Raw genomic sequence first — 17,648 nt, forward strand, 5'->3', positions numbered from 1 at the left:
ACAATCTTAGTTTAGCATGTCTGGATTTGCTCAATGGCAAGAGATCCACCCAGAGAGTGACAGGAGTGTGTATTTGAATGGGAATCGAACCAGTGGTTGTAGGGATTTTTCAGGAAAAAAATGATTTGTGGTAAAGCAAGAAGAAAGATCAGGGGATGACCAATCTCATTAGGGTTCACATTTAATGACAGTCCATCCAAAAGTTAGTCCAACAGGTCACCTTTAACACAACCAACAATATTTTAGGTCAATACATCTTCCATCTTATATCAATCAGTCTGTTGCAAACAATTTAATCTACTTATGTTTCTGTTCTCAGGTCTGTGCAGACAAATACATTCCTGAAACTGATACTAGTTGATCAAATTAAATGATGAATTTAATTTAATGTACAGTGCAAACTCACCTGTTGCTGACCAAGCTTATCTCTTTCCAAGTCCACGTCCCTTACTGGTTCTGGTTCTGGAGACCCTGGGGCTGCCTCCCCCATCCGGCCCAGCTTGCTGTCGTCCTGAACCTGAGATGAAGAGGAAGCAGGGGAAGAGGGAGGAATGGATGGAGATGAGGAGGAGGATGCACCACAGGGGTGTGCAGGGGAGCAAGAAGGGGAGGTGGCGGATGGAGGACGAGCCGTGTGGTCGCCACGAAGATGCAGTGTCTGCTGCCGTAGCGCTTCATTCTCCGAGGCCAGTTCCTGCCTCTCCCGCCGAACACTTGTCAACTCTTTGGTGAGAGTGTCCAGCCGCTGTCTCAGCTGACGAACCTCGTCACGTGCTCGGTTACGCTCTGCGCGAACCTGCGAAACAAACAGCAATTGATACAGGATACACTGATCAGCCCCAGGCTCACTGCTTTCCGTGAAGATATAAAGTCACCAATATGTGGTTCATTGTTATTTAAGGTTCTCCTAAATACTTTCTCAGCTGAACATAATTTTTTACAAAATTTTCACATATGGTGCTCTTGTGAGTATTTCTGGCAGCAGGGCATAGTACAGAATAGCCATTTTCAAACATGACCTACAGAGGATGTCCGCAAAATTGGGTCAGAAGTTTGTCCTTCACACAAGAACAAAGCAGCTCAGACTCATTCACAAGAACACAGAAATGTCCAGAGCTTTCATCTGAGGGATGGTGCAGCTGGCAGAGGCAGGACTTTATGTTTTAATTCGGATGTCATGTGTTTTTCTTTACAAGCACATCAACGCTTGAAGCAGCTTTATCACCAAAAGCTCTCGACATTACTGGTGGTGTCTTCTACATGTATGGCACAGCTTTTTACGCCTCCGGGCCAGCGACAGCCAGGGGTTGCAGGCATTATGTTTTCTGGTTGTCCGTCCGTCCGTATGTCTGTATGTCCCATTCCTGTGAACACGATATCTCATGAATGCCTTGAGGCAATTTTTTAAAAATTATGTACAAATCTTGGACCCAAGGATGACCTGATTAGATTTTGGCGGTTAAAGGTCAAGGTCACTGTAACCTCACATAGTATTTTTTTCCCCCTCGCAAATGGGATTTCTCCAGAGCGCCTTGAGGGAGTTGTTTCACATTTGGCACAAACATTCTCTTGAACTTGAATTTGGTAGCCATGTGTCAAAGGTCAAGGTCACAGCCTCACAGAGTATGCTTCTGTTTTTCTTCAGATCAGCTTGAAGGAAATGTCTTCAAATTTGGTGCAAATGTTCACTCAAAGATGAACCGATAAGAATTTGGTGCCTAGAGGTAATAGGTCAAGGTCATGTTGTTGCCCTCACATCCTTGTTAATGTGATATATTAAGAGTGCCCATAGGGAATTTCATTACACCTGTTACAATTTACTTGGACTCAATTTTGGTGGTTAAAGGTCATGGTGACCTCAAAAACACATTGTCCTCTTAAATGTGATGTCTGAATGCTGCTTGAAGGACTTTCTTCAACTTTTGATCTGTTGTCACTTGGACTCAAAGACAAAGTGATTATGTTTCAGTTGTCAGAAGTCACAGTGAATTTATATGAATGTGGAAAAAGAAAAACTGAACATAACCATATATTTCCATCATACTTCAGTTCCAAAAAATGTCAATAGAAATAAAGAAAATTCAATTTTTAACATTAAAAAAATCAGTAGATATGTTGCGTAACTAACATTTTGAGATTGCAGATACGTCCAGTATATATTTTCCTTGATGTACCTTAAAAACAGTCGTTGATTATAATCACTGCAGAATGTTGTTACAGGACATATTTGTTAATGCAAATGAAATGGATATGAATGGTATGATTCAGGAACAGCATGATGGTGGAAGAGTTGTCAAAAAGTGTATTGTATGTAAGAATTAACTGACTGATAAGCTGGAACAGTGGGTTCACCTATGGATTGAATCATAAAGCTATTAAGTTAAATGTGTTCAATCCATTCTATCAAATAAATCCAATAAACGATTAGGATAAAAGCTTTGACTAAAATATACATATGCCTTGATAAATACATGCACAACCTATTGTTTAGTAACCAGCAGCCCACCTTGCTCCACTTCTCTCTCCAGTTGGCGGTGCAGTCAGACCACCATCTCATGGTCTTCTCCATCTGTGCTGCTCGGGCCCGAGCCTCCTCCAGCTCCCTGAGCCGCAGCTCCTCCCTGCTCTCCCAGTCGGCCCCAGCTCCTTCACCCATGGCACAGAGGGATCCTAGCCCAAGGCCTCCGAGCCCGGGTGACAGCAGCAGCGGGGGACTGGAGCTAGGGGTTTCCCCTGTGGGGCTGGGGGTGTGGGTGAGGCTGTCCGGGGAGCGGATCCCCCTGTCGGACCCCAGACCCAGGCTGCATAGCAGCCCGCCTCCAGCAGACCTACCACCTTCAGACAGGTGGGGGCTGGGAGTGTGGTTCATGATGAAGGCAGTGGTGAAGGCAGGATAAGGGCAGTGAGGAGAATGAAGGGTTGTGAGTGGGGGGTGGGTTTAGCTGAACATCCTCATCCTCTTCAGTCACTGATCAACCTGGGGACAAACAATCAACAACAAGCAATCAGAATAGTAAACACATGCATGTACGTATGCAACCCTCATGTACCTTGGAAATAAGCAATGTTCGAGCAAAAAACTATTCAAACAAGATCAGAAGAAATATAAATGTATTTTAAAACAAAGAAAGAAACCGGGGAAATCACTGCCAGACACTGAGCTGCTTTGGGGCAGAGACAGTCCTGGTCTGATATAGTAAATACAAAGACAGGCTGGGCAACTGCATCACATGTGGCTCAAACCACTTCTATTGCTTGATGCGAAGCAGCTCCATGTAAAATAAAAACCAAATGACCATGAGACGACAAACAGAAAGGAAGACATGTACTTTTTCAAATCTGAAACTAAGAAAGCGACCAGACGCACTTACAAAGGCATTACCACACACACACACACACACACACACACACACACACACACACACACACACACACACACACACAAACACACACACACATTGTTTTAATACAATGTTCGAAAAACAAATGTCGAAGGGACGTAAGGAGCAGAATGTGGCTGTGTCATATTGGCTGAGATTTAGATTAGATTTAGATTTACTTTATTGTCCCTCAGTGGGGAAATTCACGTTACAGCAGTAGCACAAGATTTAACTCCAAAGAGAGGACAAACAAACAAACAAACAAACAAGCAAACAGAAACACACAATATCAGGTAGAGAAACACACAATATCAGGTAGCTGCTTTTATGTGAGGTGAACTGTACTGGATCATGATGAACTGGGTTAAACAATAACTCTCACTATACATCGGATATTATTTCATAGTTTGTTTCCCATACTTTAGTTTTTTTATGATTACTGGAACTGTATTGATTCAAAAAACATTGAAACACCAGGTGGTTGACACTGGAACAGACCTGGTCCAACAGTGTGTGTCCACAGTTTAAGCATTCAGCTAAAGCTTAAACAAAGTAGTATTCCAATTATCGACAAAAGGAAATCATTAAAACAATTAATTAATAAGAAACAAAATTAAATAAATCATTTAAGGGTTCGAGGTTCTCAAGGGTGAGGATTTTCTGCTTCTATGGGTTTTAAATAATTGTATATCCTATAATTTAAGGCTGGTAATTTTATGCAGACTTCCTGCTTTGGGATATTGTGATTTTTATCTTCTTAGGAGGATGAAATAGAATTAAGAAGAAATTAATTATTGGACTCTGAATGCCAACCTCCTCCTAATACATTAGCTATGACTTTTATGAAGTGAAAATATATCAGTGGTGTATTTGCAGGTTGTTGCGCTGGCCTCAAGCTACTACAAATCTATTAATGTATCTTTAAGTATCGTGCATCTTATTTCACAAAAAAGAATACAGTATAGAGTTACATTAAACTGGAGATATACTGAGCTTGGCTTCTTCTTCTCTTTCAATAACTGCCTAGACAACATTCATAAATACTTAAGCAAAACATTGAGGCACTATAGATTTAATATCATACATTTATTTTTCATATGGGTTTAATGTATTTATTAGACATTGTGCAGATTTTATGTTTGTTATTTTACTTTTATCTTATTATAACCTACCAAAGTTGTTTTTCACTTTTCATTCGCATATTTATTTTGCCAATACTCAATAATCCCTTGCCAGACAACCTGTTTCTGTGTGCATGCTTTTTTAGTGGACCCTAAACACTAGTGAATCTACCCTCCGTGATCAGTGGGCTAACTTTGTTTATATGGCCACATATACTGCCAGCTTTTGGTTGAGAATATCTGGAAAGAAATCCAATTTCTGGCTGTGGTGAAGTTTGGCCTCAAACTCTCTGGGCCAAGACAAGCTCTCTTCCTTCCTGTTCCCCTTCCCCTGCGGCCTCCTCCCTCTCCTCCAGAGGAGGCAGGGGAGCTCTGGAACTGTGGGAATTCAAAGGGAACCAGAAGGAAAGAGGAAATTAAGGTTTTGCATTCTGGCCGATCAGGATAGGACACAACTAAGAACTTTTTTGCCTATGTTCCTTGACACAAATTAACAGGATTCAGTCCAGTTATTGATAATTATGAGTCTATATCGGACAGAGAGCTGATCAGCAGACATTAAGGAGTTAAACTTGATGACATACTGGCTCTAGTGTTAATAGCCTGTTTTTATGCCCATGCAAACAATATGTAGTTCTGGCAGAATCTATGCTATATATTATTTTGAGAGATCTGTTCCTTTCCAAAAATGATCTCCCAATTACCATAAAAAACAAGATTGTGTCTCTTGTGTACACTATGTACACATGACTTAGATGTTTGTGGAAAATTAAGTTAAATTGCTTTCAAACCCCATTATGTTGAACCTCTCAGCCTTGTTTTAACGGTTATCTAATTGTTACTGCAATACCATATGTGCACATTCACATATTTGTTTAGTTTTACCTACAGGATTTTCTTTCTCGCCAATACTCTCCCATATCATGTTTCTTTGAGTTATATTCATATTTCTTTGCTGTTGCTCAACATGTGTGTTTGCCTCTTACACTAACACCTCCAATTCCATGGCATTACATTTTGCTTTGCGTTTGCAGTCACTCTTCTCTCCATAATGCTCCATGGCAGAAACCAGTAACGCAAAACACTCATTTCAATACTACTGCCTCTACCATGTTTGCACCTGTTATCATATGCGCAATTATTTTTAATAAATCACCCACAAAACGCCCACCAACCAAACAGGCAATCTGTTATAATGCACATGCAATTTAGTACTCTTTATTTGGGATCTTAGTAGATCAGGCCCTTAGTGGCTTAAGCTGATCGATGAGACTGACACTCGACAACAGGTACATGAGCACAAACACATGAACAACACAATCAAATACCATAATGTTCTTGACTACCTTGATCAATAGTAAATCAACATTACAGAGTTTCATTATGGTAATTGTAGGATTTAGCAATTTGGGAGTCATCCTTAGATAGATCTATTTTGTCCATTTTATTTGTCTTGTGTGTGTACTCAAACATTTGGGTATAATTCTAAGTGAAAAACTAAATCACAGACACACTTAAAATGATAATGGTATTCCCATGACCATGAGTGAGTTGACAGAGTTATTGGTTGCTGTAAATGTTCCTCCTGTCCACACTGACCCAGCAGAGCTCCTTTTCTAAAGCCACTCTAATGCAGGAGATGGGGGACAATATACACGGTCCTCGCTCTGTGCAAAAATGCATTCCAGAGGTCAGCCAAAGGCGGTTTCAGTACAAAACACTGCCATTACATAGAGACAGACACACCCCGACTTTGTGACAAAAATAAGTGAAAAATTAAAGGACCAGAAAATTCCACATTTAAATGCAACAAATTTGCAAAATAAATTTTGTCCGTAGCTGCAGTTAAAAGACAACTAAAATCCATGTTCATCCACCATATTCAAATCTACCAGACTAGAGGTTAAACTCATGCATCAGTTTCCATATGAGAGCTGAATGGGGACTCCTAACTTTTATTCTTTCTTACCTTGATGTCTCTGTGACTTCAGTTATCACAGCTGAAGATGAATCACAAAACACAGCTTTTGCTGTTCATCCAAACAGTATTTTTTGTGAACTACACTTCAACTCTGTTGCTGTTCCTTTGTCTCTCAATTTGCTATTTCTCCCCTTTATTTGCCCAACCTCCATTTGAACCCCACCCTCACATGGGCCAATTAAATGCACAGCCAACCAGTGCATCAGGCTCCGGGGTAATAAAACTCTTTGACAGAACATCTGCCCTCACTGACCATATGTTATACAGCCCATACATTGACTAATGTTCAACTTCAACTCACATATTCTACATTACAAATAAATCATCAGATCATAGTTCTTGTGTTGGAAAACAGCATTGCGTCCACAACAATTACACACATCACACTTTATTTCACTTGTCATTGAAAATGACTTCTTTGTCGTCTGTTGTTGGAATGAGCAGCTGTCATGTCTGAGCAGAGTGGTCATGGCCAACACCATAGGCGACAGAGCGCTTGTGTGTTCACGGCAACTGATTTATGTGACTGTGACCATAAAGAGAAACAGCATGCTGCTACAAAGGATTTCCCCCAGTGCTAGCCAAATTCTGTGTGTTTGTGTGTGTTTGTGTGAGAGAGAGAGTAAATCTCTTCTCTAAATGAAAACAAATGAGCTCTGGTAGAGAATCACACTGGTATCTGACTTGCAGACTTCCGTCAATTGTCACAGTCTATTGGTAAATGGTTTGTATTTACATACTTATAAATATATTTATATACCTCTCAAAGTGCTTTAGTTTTCCATTCACACTTCGGCATGCAGATGGGGAAGACTGGGGATTGAACTGCCGACCTTCTGGCTGGAGGGCTCTACCCCTCGGCCACCCCGCCCTATTGTGTCTAATGTTGTGAAATACTCCCCTCGAGTAAATGGAGAAATATGTGAACCCATCACTGTCTGTCATTTCTCTATTTACTAGAAGCTTGGTATGTACAAATCCTGTGACCTTAACTAATTGGCTGTTACATGGTAAACACAGATCTGTATATCAGCTCATTTCATGCTGATGAAAGGTTTTTATCTTACTCTACATGAATTCCCTGTGGAGCATGTCTAAAACATGGTGACTAGGTCTGAAGGTTGTTGAGTTGCATCAGTGCAGATGATACAAGAAGAGGGGAATTCATTTCTTTGTAGAGGCACAGAGGGATGAGTGCAGGAGTGTTAGTGACGTATTGCGAGGAGAAGTCTATTTGTTTCACTCTCTGTGTAGGCTGGTATATCTTCTGGAGGTAAATTAAGAAAGTTGTTCAAACAGTTTTTAACTTTGGTTGACCCTGAAACTCAACATGACCTCCACCTTAGTTTGTGTGCATGATGTTGAAATTTGTGATTACAGCTGCTTTCAGACATGCACTTAACTCCGGAGATCCTCCGTGGTTTCTCGGAATTACGTGTATGTGTCAAAGCAAGTGTCCGAGTGAGAGCCTCTAGACTTTGTTTGGACATTCTCCATTTGGCCCCCAAATATAGAGCGCAGAAAGTCCAGAGGAGCTGATGTGACTGCACAGCAGATCTCCAGCAGAATATCCTGCAAGTGAGTTGGGGGGATAATGACACTTTTAAAACGTGACTGACGCAAAAAAAAAATGAAAACAAATATATCGGGATGAAAAAGTGGAGCCATATATGTAGAGGACATCGACGAAGATGTCATGGGAGTTTAAGGGTAGCAGATGAAAGTAAATTAAAATATGCAATCTCCACAGCGGTGTTAAACATTACATCCTGCCTCTGCCTGCTGCACCATTCTTCATCTCGTTCCTGCAAAGAATCTGTTTGCTGTTGAGAATGAGTCTTAACAGAGAACCCCCCCGCTGTGTTGTGCATGTGTGAAAGGTAAACTGCAGAGAAAGACCGGAACCAATTCTACGCAGTTCTTTCATAGGGCAGAACACAGTTTTTGAATGAACTATGACAACATCAATAACATAGTCTTTCAATTTACTACAGACATTCACATTCCACACAGGATAAATTTTACTTATCTTGGCAATCCAAATGTGAGGAAATTCCCTGAGAGGCATTCCTGAGATATCACCTTCATGAGAAGAAGAGAGACATGTGTGACCTTGACCTTCAACCACCAAAATGTAACCAGTTCATGTTTGTGTCCAAGTGAACATTGGTGCCAAACCTGAAGAAAAGTGACACTGAAAAATCCCATTTACCATTACATCCGTTTAAGTACATCAAGTGTTGTGGTTGTTGTACGCATGAGAAATCCACTATTGAGCAGTTTAACTCCATTCAGTTACACTGATCTGGCAACCTCATTATCCCAACATTCTGTAGTTACAAGTTGGCCTTTCAACACACGTCCAGTCTGTCACAACTACATGTCTTTTCCAACTGAATTTTGGACCAAGTATGATTTAGTCTCCTGGATTAATCTGAAACTGTCAACACTAACATGAAGCACTAAAGAAATATGCATAGCATATGTGAGATGGCCTACAAAAGACATTCATGAACTGGACTTGGTATGCAAGTGTTTCCAATTGGCCAAACTGCTTTGCATGCTTGGCACCATGCCAACCTCGAGCTTAGACCCCTAATAAAAAATGTCTGCCTCCCATTATAAACAGAAACTAATTCAGTTAGAAATAATGTAAGAAACATACAATTATCTGAGTGACATTGGTTCGAGGCAGTCCACAAAATGAGTGAAATAATTGACTCATTAAGATGCAGTCAGGTCAGTAAGTCAAGTAGATTAGAAAGTACAGAGATGAATTGCCATTTTCACAAACAGTATGACTTAGCTGATGTTTCTTTTGATGGAACAAAGTTTCCGGAAGCCCTCCCATTATATTTCAAATGGCAGTGCAGGTCCCCAGCTCTAATGTTAGCCATATCATATCAGTTTCAGCTTCAAACTTCTACTTTAAAACTCTTCCCTTTCTAACTCAGAGTTCTTGAAACAGAGCCAGTGGGAGATTTCCAAACATCAAAGCAGAGCTGGAAGAATTTTTCTTTTTTCCCCCAAATAAAAAAAACAGAGGTTTCCACAGGACCAACTCAAGATATGTAGTCTTGTAAACATTCTACTCGGTGAGATGACTAAGGCATAATCTTCTTAGTTACAATATCAAACAAAAAGATCTGAGAATTTTGAGCTACAACAATGTGGTGAAAAATAACTCACGATACCATACTTTACCCACAAAGGAAAACACCTGAATGTCCCAAGGCCTCAACTGTTGTGACGCAAGGTTTTATCATCTCTCTGTGTAAAGTGAAATGGTCATATTTGATACAACAATGTTGCATTGTTAGAAACGAACAAACTCTTTGTCCCTTCACCAATGGAGTGGGCTTGTTCTTCAAATGTCTTTCAATGTGACATTTCTTGTTGTTTGTCAACTTTTCACAGCAGTAGATCAATCTTGTAAACCCGGATGAAGTTGTGATGAAAGCAAACATATCTGTCCATGCACTATTCGATTTCTTTTCAATTCAAACATTCAAATGCAGGTGTAAATGCACCAAACAATAATTGAGGCGAGACAATGATCTGATTGGTGGTCAGGGACATATTGTGACTACATTCAAGTGTAAATGTACCTCCATTGTCAGTCAAAATACAACAAGTATGCGATGAAGTACGGCAGGAATAATAATCACACACAGCTGTTCAACAGTAGGCAGCTTGAGGCCGTGAGCCTAAACATAGGATAGAAGCTTGCGAGACTAAGTGCTTGCTTTAAATTTGGAAATTCATATAGCAACAGGCTTTTCCCTTTTAAAAGCAAGCAGACAAAATAACGCAGCTTCACAGATGGTGACAGTCTTCTTTTATTTTTTGATTGCTCTCTCTCTAGCTCATTACTACCCCTGCCAGCAAGGCAGCCAAGCAATGGACACCATACAAAGCAGCAACACAATGAAGAGTATGGAGTCCTGGACAAGAGTTTTATTACAGCTATCAATCACACGATTACAAGTGCTACAATTTACCCATTCCATACCTACTACCACAAAAAAACAGTCCGCTAGTAAGAAAATGTGTACACTTTCTGCTGTCCTGATGACAATGGGGGGCTGGTTCCACCATTTAGGTGCCAGGACAGCAAACAGTCTGGGGTGTAAGGTTTGACCATGTCCTGGATGTAGACTGGGCCCAATCCATTCACAGCATGGTAAGATAAATGGTTTGTATTTATATGGTGCTTCTCTAGTCTTGATGACTCTACAGTTAGCCATTCACCCATTCACACACACATTCATACAAGCATCTATTAGCATCACTTTTTGTTCGATGAGGGGCAATTCAGGTTTCAACATCTTGCCCATGGACACTTTGACATGCAAATGGGAAGCCTGGGGATCGTACTGCGACCTTCTGGTTGGAGAATGATCGCTCTACCCCTCAGCCACAGCCGCCCAAGTACTAGTGTTTTGAAACGGAGGTGGGCAGCCACTGGTAACACTGAAGGGAGCGGAGGAGACAGGTCTGTAGTTGATTACTTCAGACAGGTTGAGGGTGGGTTTACTTCAGGGGAGGGTTTACTCTTGCCTTCTTCAGAGAGTTAGGGAAACAGTCAGCTGACAGGGAAGTGATAATAAGATGGGTGAGAAAAGGAAGAATGTTGGGAGCAATAGACTGGAGGATGTGAGAAGGGATGGGGCAGGTGGTTGGGAGGGCAGAGGTTTGAAGGGTGGACGTTTCCAAGGTTTGCAACTTATCAGAACAGTTTCTCTCCATGGTGGTAGCTGATGGGGAGGGGTTGATCATTTTAAACTTAATGAACTGAACTTCAAACAAGATATACTATGGGTGTATGTAAGTATATATATATATATATATATATATATATATATATACCGTATATATGCACATGGGGGGCCCAGGTGTTATTGAAGCTGACGGCTCCACAGAGCAATTCATAGAGGACATTCCTGAACGGTGACTCTTCCTCCATCTCTCTCTGCCTCTACCCCTCTAATACACACTCTCTCTCCCGTGGTTCCACACAGCATACGCCCTATGTGCACAAACTTAAATCAAACATGCGCTAAACACACAGACCATGCAAGTAGCTCACAGTTTCACACAGGGTCAACTTACTAATCTCCTACATTACAGGACAGAGTGAGTGACTTCAAGGATAGAGTAGAATTTCTTTTAATATAAGTGAGGTTCGAGTGTAGTATCAGTGAGTTAGTGTCCAGCTCAGCTCAGGTTGGTGCTGCAGCACAACATTGCCATAATTTATTTAACAGAAGTGTGAAAGACAGAGTAGTGAGAAGGAGATGAATGTAGGTATAGTCTGGTGAAGGAGGAGGAGGATGGAGGGGAACATAAAGACACTTGCTGCATTTTGGTTTATGAGGCTTCAGGAACCAATAGAACAAATAACATCAGATCCTGATAATTAAGGTTAATCAATATGGCTTAAAAAATTATATTGCCATGTTTTTAGGCTGTATTGCGAAATACAAAACATTTCCTGATACTTTAACATCTCATATGGCACATACATACTCAATTTGACAACCATCAATATGATGATTCTAGCAGTCCCTGCAACATACTGTATATCCGTCTTGTCAATATTCATTACTGATTTTTATTGGTACTATTTTGAACTTTATGCAAAGAGGTGGAAAGTTTAATTGAACTAAACACTAATTATTCAAACCAAGCAGTTGCACAGATTGGCTTTCAGCTGATATTTCAAAAATAGATATCTGTATGTAATTGGGAGAGAGCGAAAGAATGAGATAATAAATCTAAAGCCAAAACAAGGAGAGGAGCCAAGCAGACACAATTGGAAACTAGAAAGTGACATTAAATAAAAATTTGCAGGGTTTTTACTGACATGAAACAACCAGACACAGAGTTTGTTAACTTAGACAATATATGGAGAGCTGGAGGAGATGGCGGGGTGCATTTGGTTTGGATTGATTCAGTTGGTAGAGCACAGAGCGAATGATAGAGACAGAGAGGAGCAGTAAATTACTGACAGTGCCAGTAAAAACTGTAAAACACAACTTTTTTGTATGAGAAGACCAAAAATTTACACTGTAAGCGAACATAGTGCATGGCTCCCTGTGTGTCTACCCCGGGCCTGGTACCCCCTCCCCCCAGCTGTTGAGAAGGCCAACTAAAAATGGTTCATTTCTGCAGGGCACAGTGGCTTCAAAGCTTCTCTTACTCTGAGAAGAGCAGAGAGATTTGCATAATGCAAGCTATTAGGTAAAGAGGTAGAGGATGTATGAGCATCTTCTTTTTCGGTACAGAAGTTTCTGAGGTGAAGGAGATGATGAAATTCCAAGAGAGAAATGGAAAGTCAAGAAATGAACGGTAGAGAAGCTTACATCCTCACAATAAAACTTCCCATCTTCCATAGTCATTGCCTACATGCCCGAAAGGATTAATGGCAAGTCTGTGATTTCCACTGAACAATACTCAATTGATATTTTTGTTAGTGTTACATTACCAGTGACGGGATGTGAAGCTCCCCTCAACTTCCCAGCTTTGGGCTGCTTATTGGTGAGTCTACTTTCTTCTGATTGGCTGCACACCCGGAAGCCTGTGATAAGTTGACATTAGTAGTAACCTGATTTAATGAGGACATTTGACATTGAAAGAAAAAGCATTACAGCTTGCCCTTAAGAATCTTCACCTCAGCATGGTTTCCAAAACAGTCATCCTTTAGGTTAAGTATAGTTTTTAGTACATTGCCTTAAAAGAGGTTCTCAAATTTAACTGTGCATGTAAGCTCATGACTCTATATAAAACCCCAATGACCTCAGCATTCTCTGCCAGCTGTGGCTTTTTCAACCTTTTCCCTAATGTGTGTTATAAACAGCACCAACGGTGGAAGATGATGTTGCAGATGAACAATTTGAACATGATATTAAAGCATAACATTTAACAACTGCGAATAAGACTGACAGTCAAACAGCCACAGCAAACACCCAAATATTTCCTCAGTATAAGTTGAATTGTCTGAATATCCTAAGATGACCATGTAATCTTTCTTTTTAATCTTTCACAGTCTGTGCAATGCAAAGCTCAGTGGGCAGCTGGACACAGTGGGTTGGAGGGGGGTTAACTAACTACTCTAATGAGCTTCAACCACTTATTAATGCAAGCAAATCAGCCAAACGGGCTAATACTGCAACGTAGGGACACATGGGAGCTTGGGCAGTCAGCTTATGATCTTCAAAACAGGGGGAAACACTGCCACCATGCACGGCAAGGGTAGTTCCTTACCTCTGTGGGTTCACTTGAAATGCACCTTGTTTTCCCCTTTGCTTGTTGACATGGAATCAAAAAAGCTGTGAAATGATGCCCCTGGAGGTTATTATAGATAGCATGCTCCAAATCAACACAACCGTATCAGTGTCCACAGGCATGAATTTGGCTCTGTGAAACCTCCACTGCTGGCATAAAGGTGGAACAACAATGTCATCTTATTCTGTATGGTTAGCCTTATATCCAGAATGCGAGGAGGAATAAAGGCGAAGCATTCCCACCTTGAACAGGCTGTGTAAAAGAGGTTTAAGTCATTGAGAACAACAATCATAGAAGAGTCGTAAACCCTGCTGTCATGCAGATGAGTGTGAAAGGGCCCTCTGAGGAGTCATTAATTACAAAGTGCTTTAAGGTTAATTAAGCATTCCAGTAGGTGAGGCAGAAAGGTCAGGCCTGAGCGATGCATCACAGCAAACATCGTCTCTCTGTCCCACCCACTGTTCATATTCACATCACATCGGACTCTCATCTAAATATGATTAAAGCTGGATTCCAGTGTTTCCCCTGCATGCTGATGAATTATGACTGGCGCTGCTGAGCTGACCTTTCTGTCATAACAACATAACAAGCACAGAGTTGGCCTGTCGCGATAATTACTATATGGACTTACGATCGTACGATAGATAAACATCAACTCAACAATTTTGCTGACCTTGATATATTGCGCATTGTGTATACATGAGTGTGAGTGTTTGACATGACATAAGAATGTCAGGACATTCAGTGAGTTGTGCCACTTCTCTATGTATCTGAGAGTGAGACAGAGTTTACACTCACACAGCTGGTCAGTGACATTGTTTCCTCTACGATCCAGATCTGCTCAATGATCAGGAAGCCCCGACATTTATATTCAATTCGAAACGAGGTCATTTACACCGTGTTTTAAGCTTAATGTCTGTTGATATCTTCCGATGAGGTGAATTCAGGGACTGAAATGCCACTTCCTGGGGACGTTTATGAATTAGACATTTGTACAGCAGTAGAGCTGCCACGGAGAAGAGACACATGAAGAGAGACAGGGAAGATGACACGCCAGAGCTGAGCTAACCCGAGAAAGAAAACTGCTGGTCGACAGTAATAACCTCCACAGAAAACGATAAAGCATTACCGTATCTGTTCATTCTGTTGCAGTGGTAACTGAATACTCCATAGAGGTAAGTAAGCTTGGTGTTGTCTGAGTACCAACAGAGATAATTCAGGGTTAAAGCCAATACGTAACCGATAAAGAAAGTTCAGATGGGTTCAGATACAACTTAATAATTATTCAAATTGGAAAAAATCACTGGGCCCTTCTGTTCTGGAGCTTTAGATCATATTGTATTCTATCACACATCCTATCAATAGATGGAGTTGGTCACAGTGATTTATTTCTCTCCTCTCTTTCTAGTATTGTTGTATATGGCATGGCAGTGATAAAGTGGAGTGACAGCGGTGTGGTTTTGGGACGTGCTCCACTAGCGCTGGATGCCTGCATGCGAATGCAGATTGCCACCACATATGAAAATATAACACTTGTGTTCCCATCCTTTGCTATCACAGAAAATGTGAGCTGCACTCTACAGCTATACACTGTAGTTTGCTCTATGTTGAATGATTTACCGAACCCCTTTTTGGGAAAGAAGGGTTTCCTCTCCTGTGGCTACTTCGGTCTGGTTTGCCCCGCACCTATCAGTGAGAAGTATTGAAATTCAATGTTACAATTTATTGCAATTTTTGTTTGCACTAAACTGTGGGATAAAGTTGAGTCATACACTTTAACATTTCCACTGTCCTATTTCCAAAAGCACATCATGTCTCAGTCAGTCTTTCTTTCTTTCAGTCTTTCTGAGTTTTATTTCCGTTTTCTGATAAATGAAAAAGTAAAGTTAAATAATGCATTTTTTTTAACCAAATAAAGAACTGTTTAAGCTTCCATTCAATCTTTGAGTTTTTGAAACACTGAATGCTTGTAATATTGTGCAATATTGGATCAAAACTGAAAACAAATAGATAAAACTTGACAAATATCTGTCCCTTTCAGTTGAGACCAAAACTAGGCCTAAACCAGGATGACCATGACCCCCCAACTGTTAGTGAATCAGAGCATTCCACTGACTCCACCCACCACAGCCATCTGTTGCTTCTATTCACCACATCTGGAAGACAGATCACCTAGAGGCCACCAGAGGCAACCACTGACATCATCTGGTGGTTCCACCCAAACAAGACAGCTGTGTGTGTGTGTATGTGTGTGTGTGTGTGTGTGTCACTCAATCAATCCAAACTGCACACTCATACCACAAAATATACGTCATTAAACACATCCACACAAGCTGGATCTAGTATTTATAAAGCCCATAGTTAAGTCTCAGTGACAGGAGCAGACTAAAGACATTCCTCTGCTTGCCCTAACTCAAACTCTGCTTCCAGCCATAATTACCAAGTACTAAACAAACACAGCTAAACATAGACAGACACACACAAACTTCCACTCAGATGGAAACACACACCCTTCAAGATTAAGACACTGCCTACACTCACAATGCGGCACTCTATTCTGCTTCTGTTTCTGTTTATCAACATTTGATGCAGTCAATAAGACCTCTGGGTTTCATCTACATCTACACTGGGCCATACACTTCAGCGTTACAGTGAATCATCTTACAGCTAAAAGGCTCAAGGTTCTAAAGCCCAGCTCCTGTTGGTGTGGGACAAAGTATTTTCCAGTCTTGATTTGAGCAGCTATATACTGGAATTACCCAGCATTCAAAGCAGTGCCGCTAAAGCAGAGCACAATCCCATTTCGCCCCTTCTCCATACCCCTTGTTTTCGAGGGTTATCTTGCCCCTTGAAACGGAGTCACAAGGGGAGTGGTTGAAATCTTCCTCTATGAATTGGGACAGCCCTTCAAGAAGCCATTACATCATCAGCACACTTCTACGAAAACCTGACACATCATCAGTAGTCGTCGGTGTAAACAGACGAGACAAAGTTATGGCAGGAATGTCATTGTAATAACATTGTTGACATCTTAAATAAACCAATGCTATTGTTTGCAGTTACTAAAGTGACAATCCTATAATATCCAAATAAAATCTGTGCTAATGCAGGTGAATAAATTACATTCAAAATCGAAAAGCTTGTATGCTCTGCATAATTTCACTTATGAATCAAAAGCACACAGACATTTCTTAATAAACCACCTTAGGAAATAGCATAACTAATAAAAATAACTAAAATAATAAATCTGGCTCAGACCTGAAGAATTGTGTGACTAAATGACTTGAACCTGACCCCAAACCCTGACTTTGTTAGAATCATATCCTTATATTAATGTTGTTAGATGATGGATGGACCTCAGGGGAGTTAGTCAATGAGAGCAACATCAAAAGTAAATGCAATAACGTTAACCCCAAATAGAGCTAGAAGTGATGTCATGTACCATTACTGGATGCATCCTTTAGAGTTAATGGTGAAGCTGAAAGTGTGAATGAGTGGAGGCCAGGATGCACTGCAAGGTCATTCAAAAAGCAGTTTTTGGATCACACAAGTCAGTTACGAAAACCTATGCTGACAAAGACTTGAATGCCAAGACTGGAAAGAGGCCTGACAGTCACTGAGCTGGAGAGAAAACACACAGAGATGGGAAGGGAGGGTGCAGAGCAACCAAGGAGAGACTGATTGAGAAATTGGAGGCAGAACAGTAACAACAAGTGAACTGAGGGAGAGTAAAAAAACAAAGAGGATGAGAGAGAAAAGAGATGCAGAGAGTAATCTAAACAATTTGAGAGGATTGGAATGTGTTTAACTAGGCACAGTGGCTGAGGGTACACCATCAGCCTGGCATACAAGCTCTCAGCTACATACTAACCACACCAG

At 40.8% G+C, this 17,648-nt stretch overlaps 1 protein-coding gene across 4 annotated transcripts in view; it reads right to left on the reverse strand.

Moving 5' to 3' along the window:
* Positions 1 to 17,648, reverse strand: part of ccdc102a (coiled-coil domain containing 102A) — a 47,365-nt gene that overhangs the window by 26,061 nt on the left and 3,656 nt on the right. For 3 of the 4 annotated variants that reach the window (XM_020080320.2, XM_069524907.1, XM_069524823.1), the window contains exons 2-3: positions 2,507 to 2,977; positions 407 to 796 (exon numbers count right to left, since the gene is read on the reverse strand). In XM_020080320.2, coding sequence (XP_019935879.2) covers positions 407 to 796; positions 2,507 to 2,869 — 753 coding nt within the window. In that variant the 5' untranslated portion in view covers positions 2,870 to 2,977. Of the gene's footprint in view, positions 1 to 406; positions 797 to 2,506; positions 2,978 to 12,969; positions 13,063 to 17,648 lie in introns of all 4 variants that reach the window. The other variant, XM_069524869.1, reaches the window with a different exon arrangement.

Source organism: Paralichthys olivaceus, chromosome 1, assembly GCF_024713975.1.
Source record: "Paralichthys olivaceus isolate ysfri-2021 chromosome 1, ASM2471397v2, whole genome shotgun sequence".
In the NCBI taxonomy this organism is placed as follows: Eukaryota; Metazoa; Chordata; class Actinopteri; order Pleuronectiformes; family Paralichthyidae; genus Paralichthys; species Paralichthys olivaceus.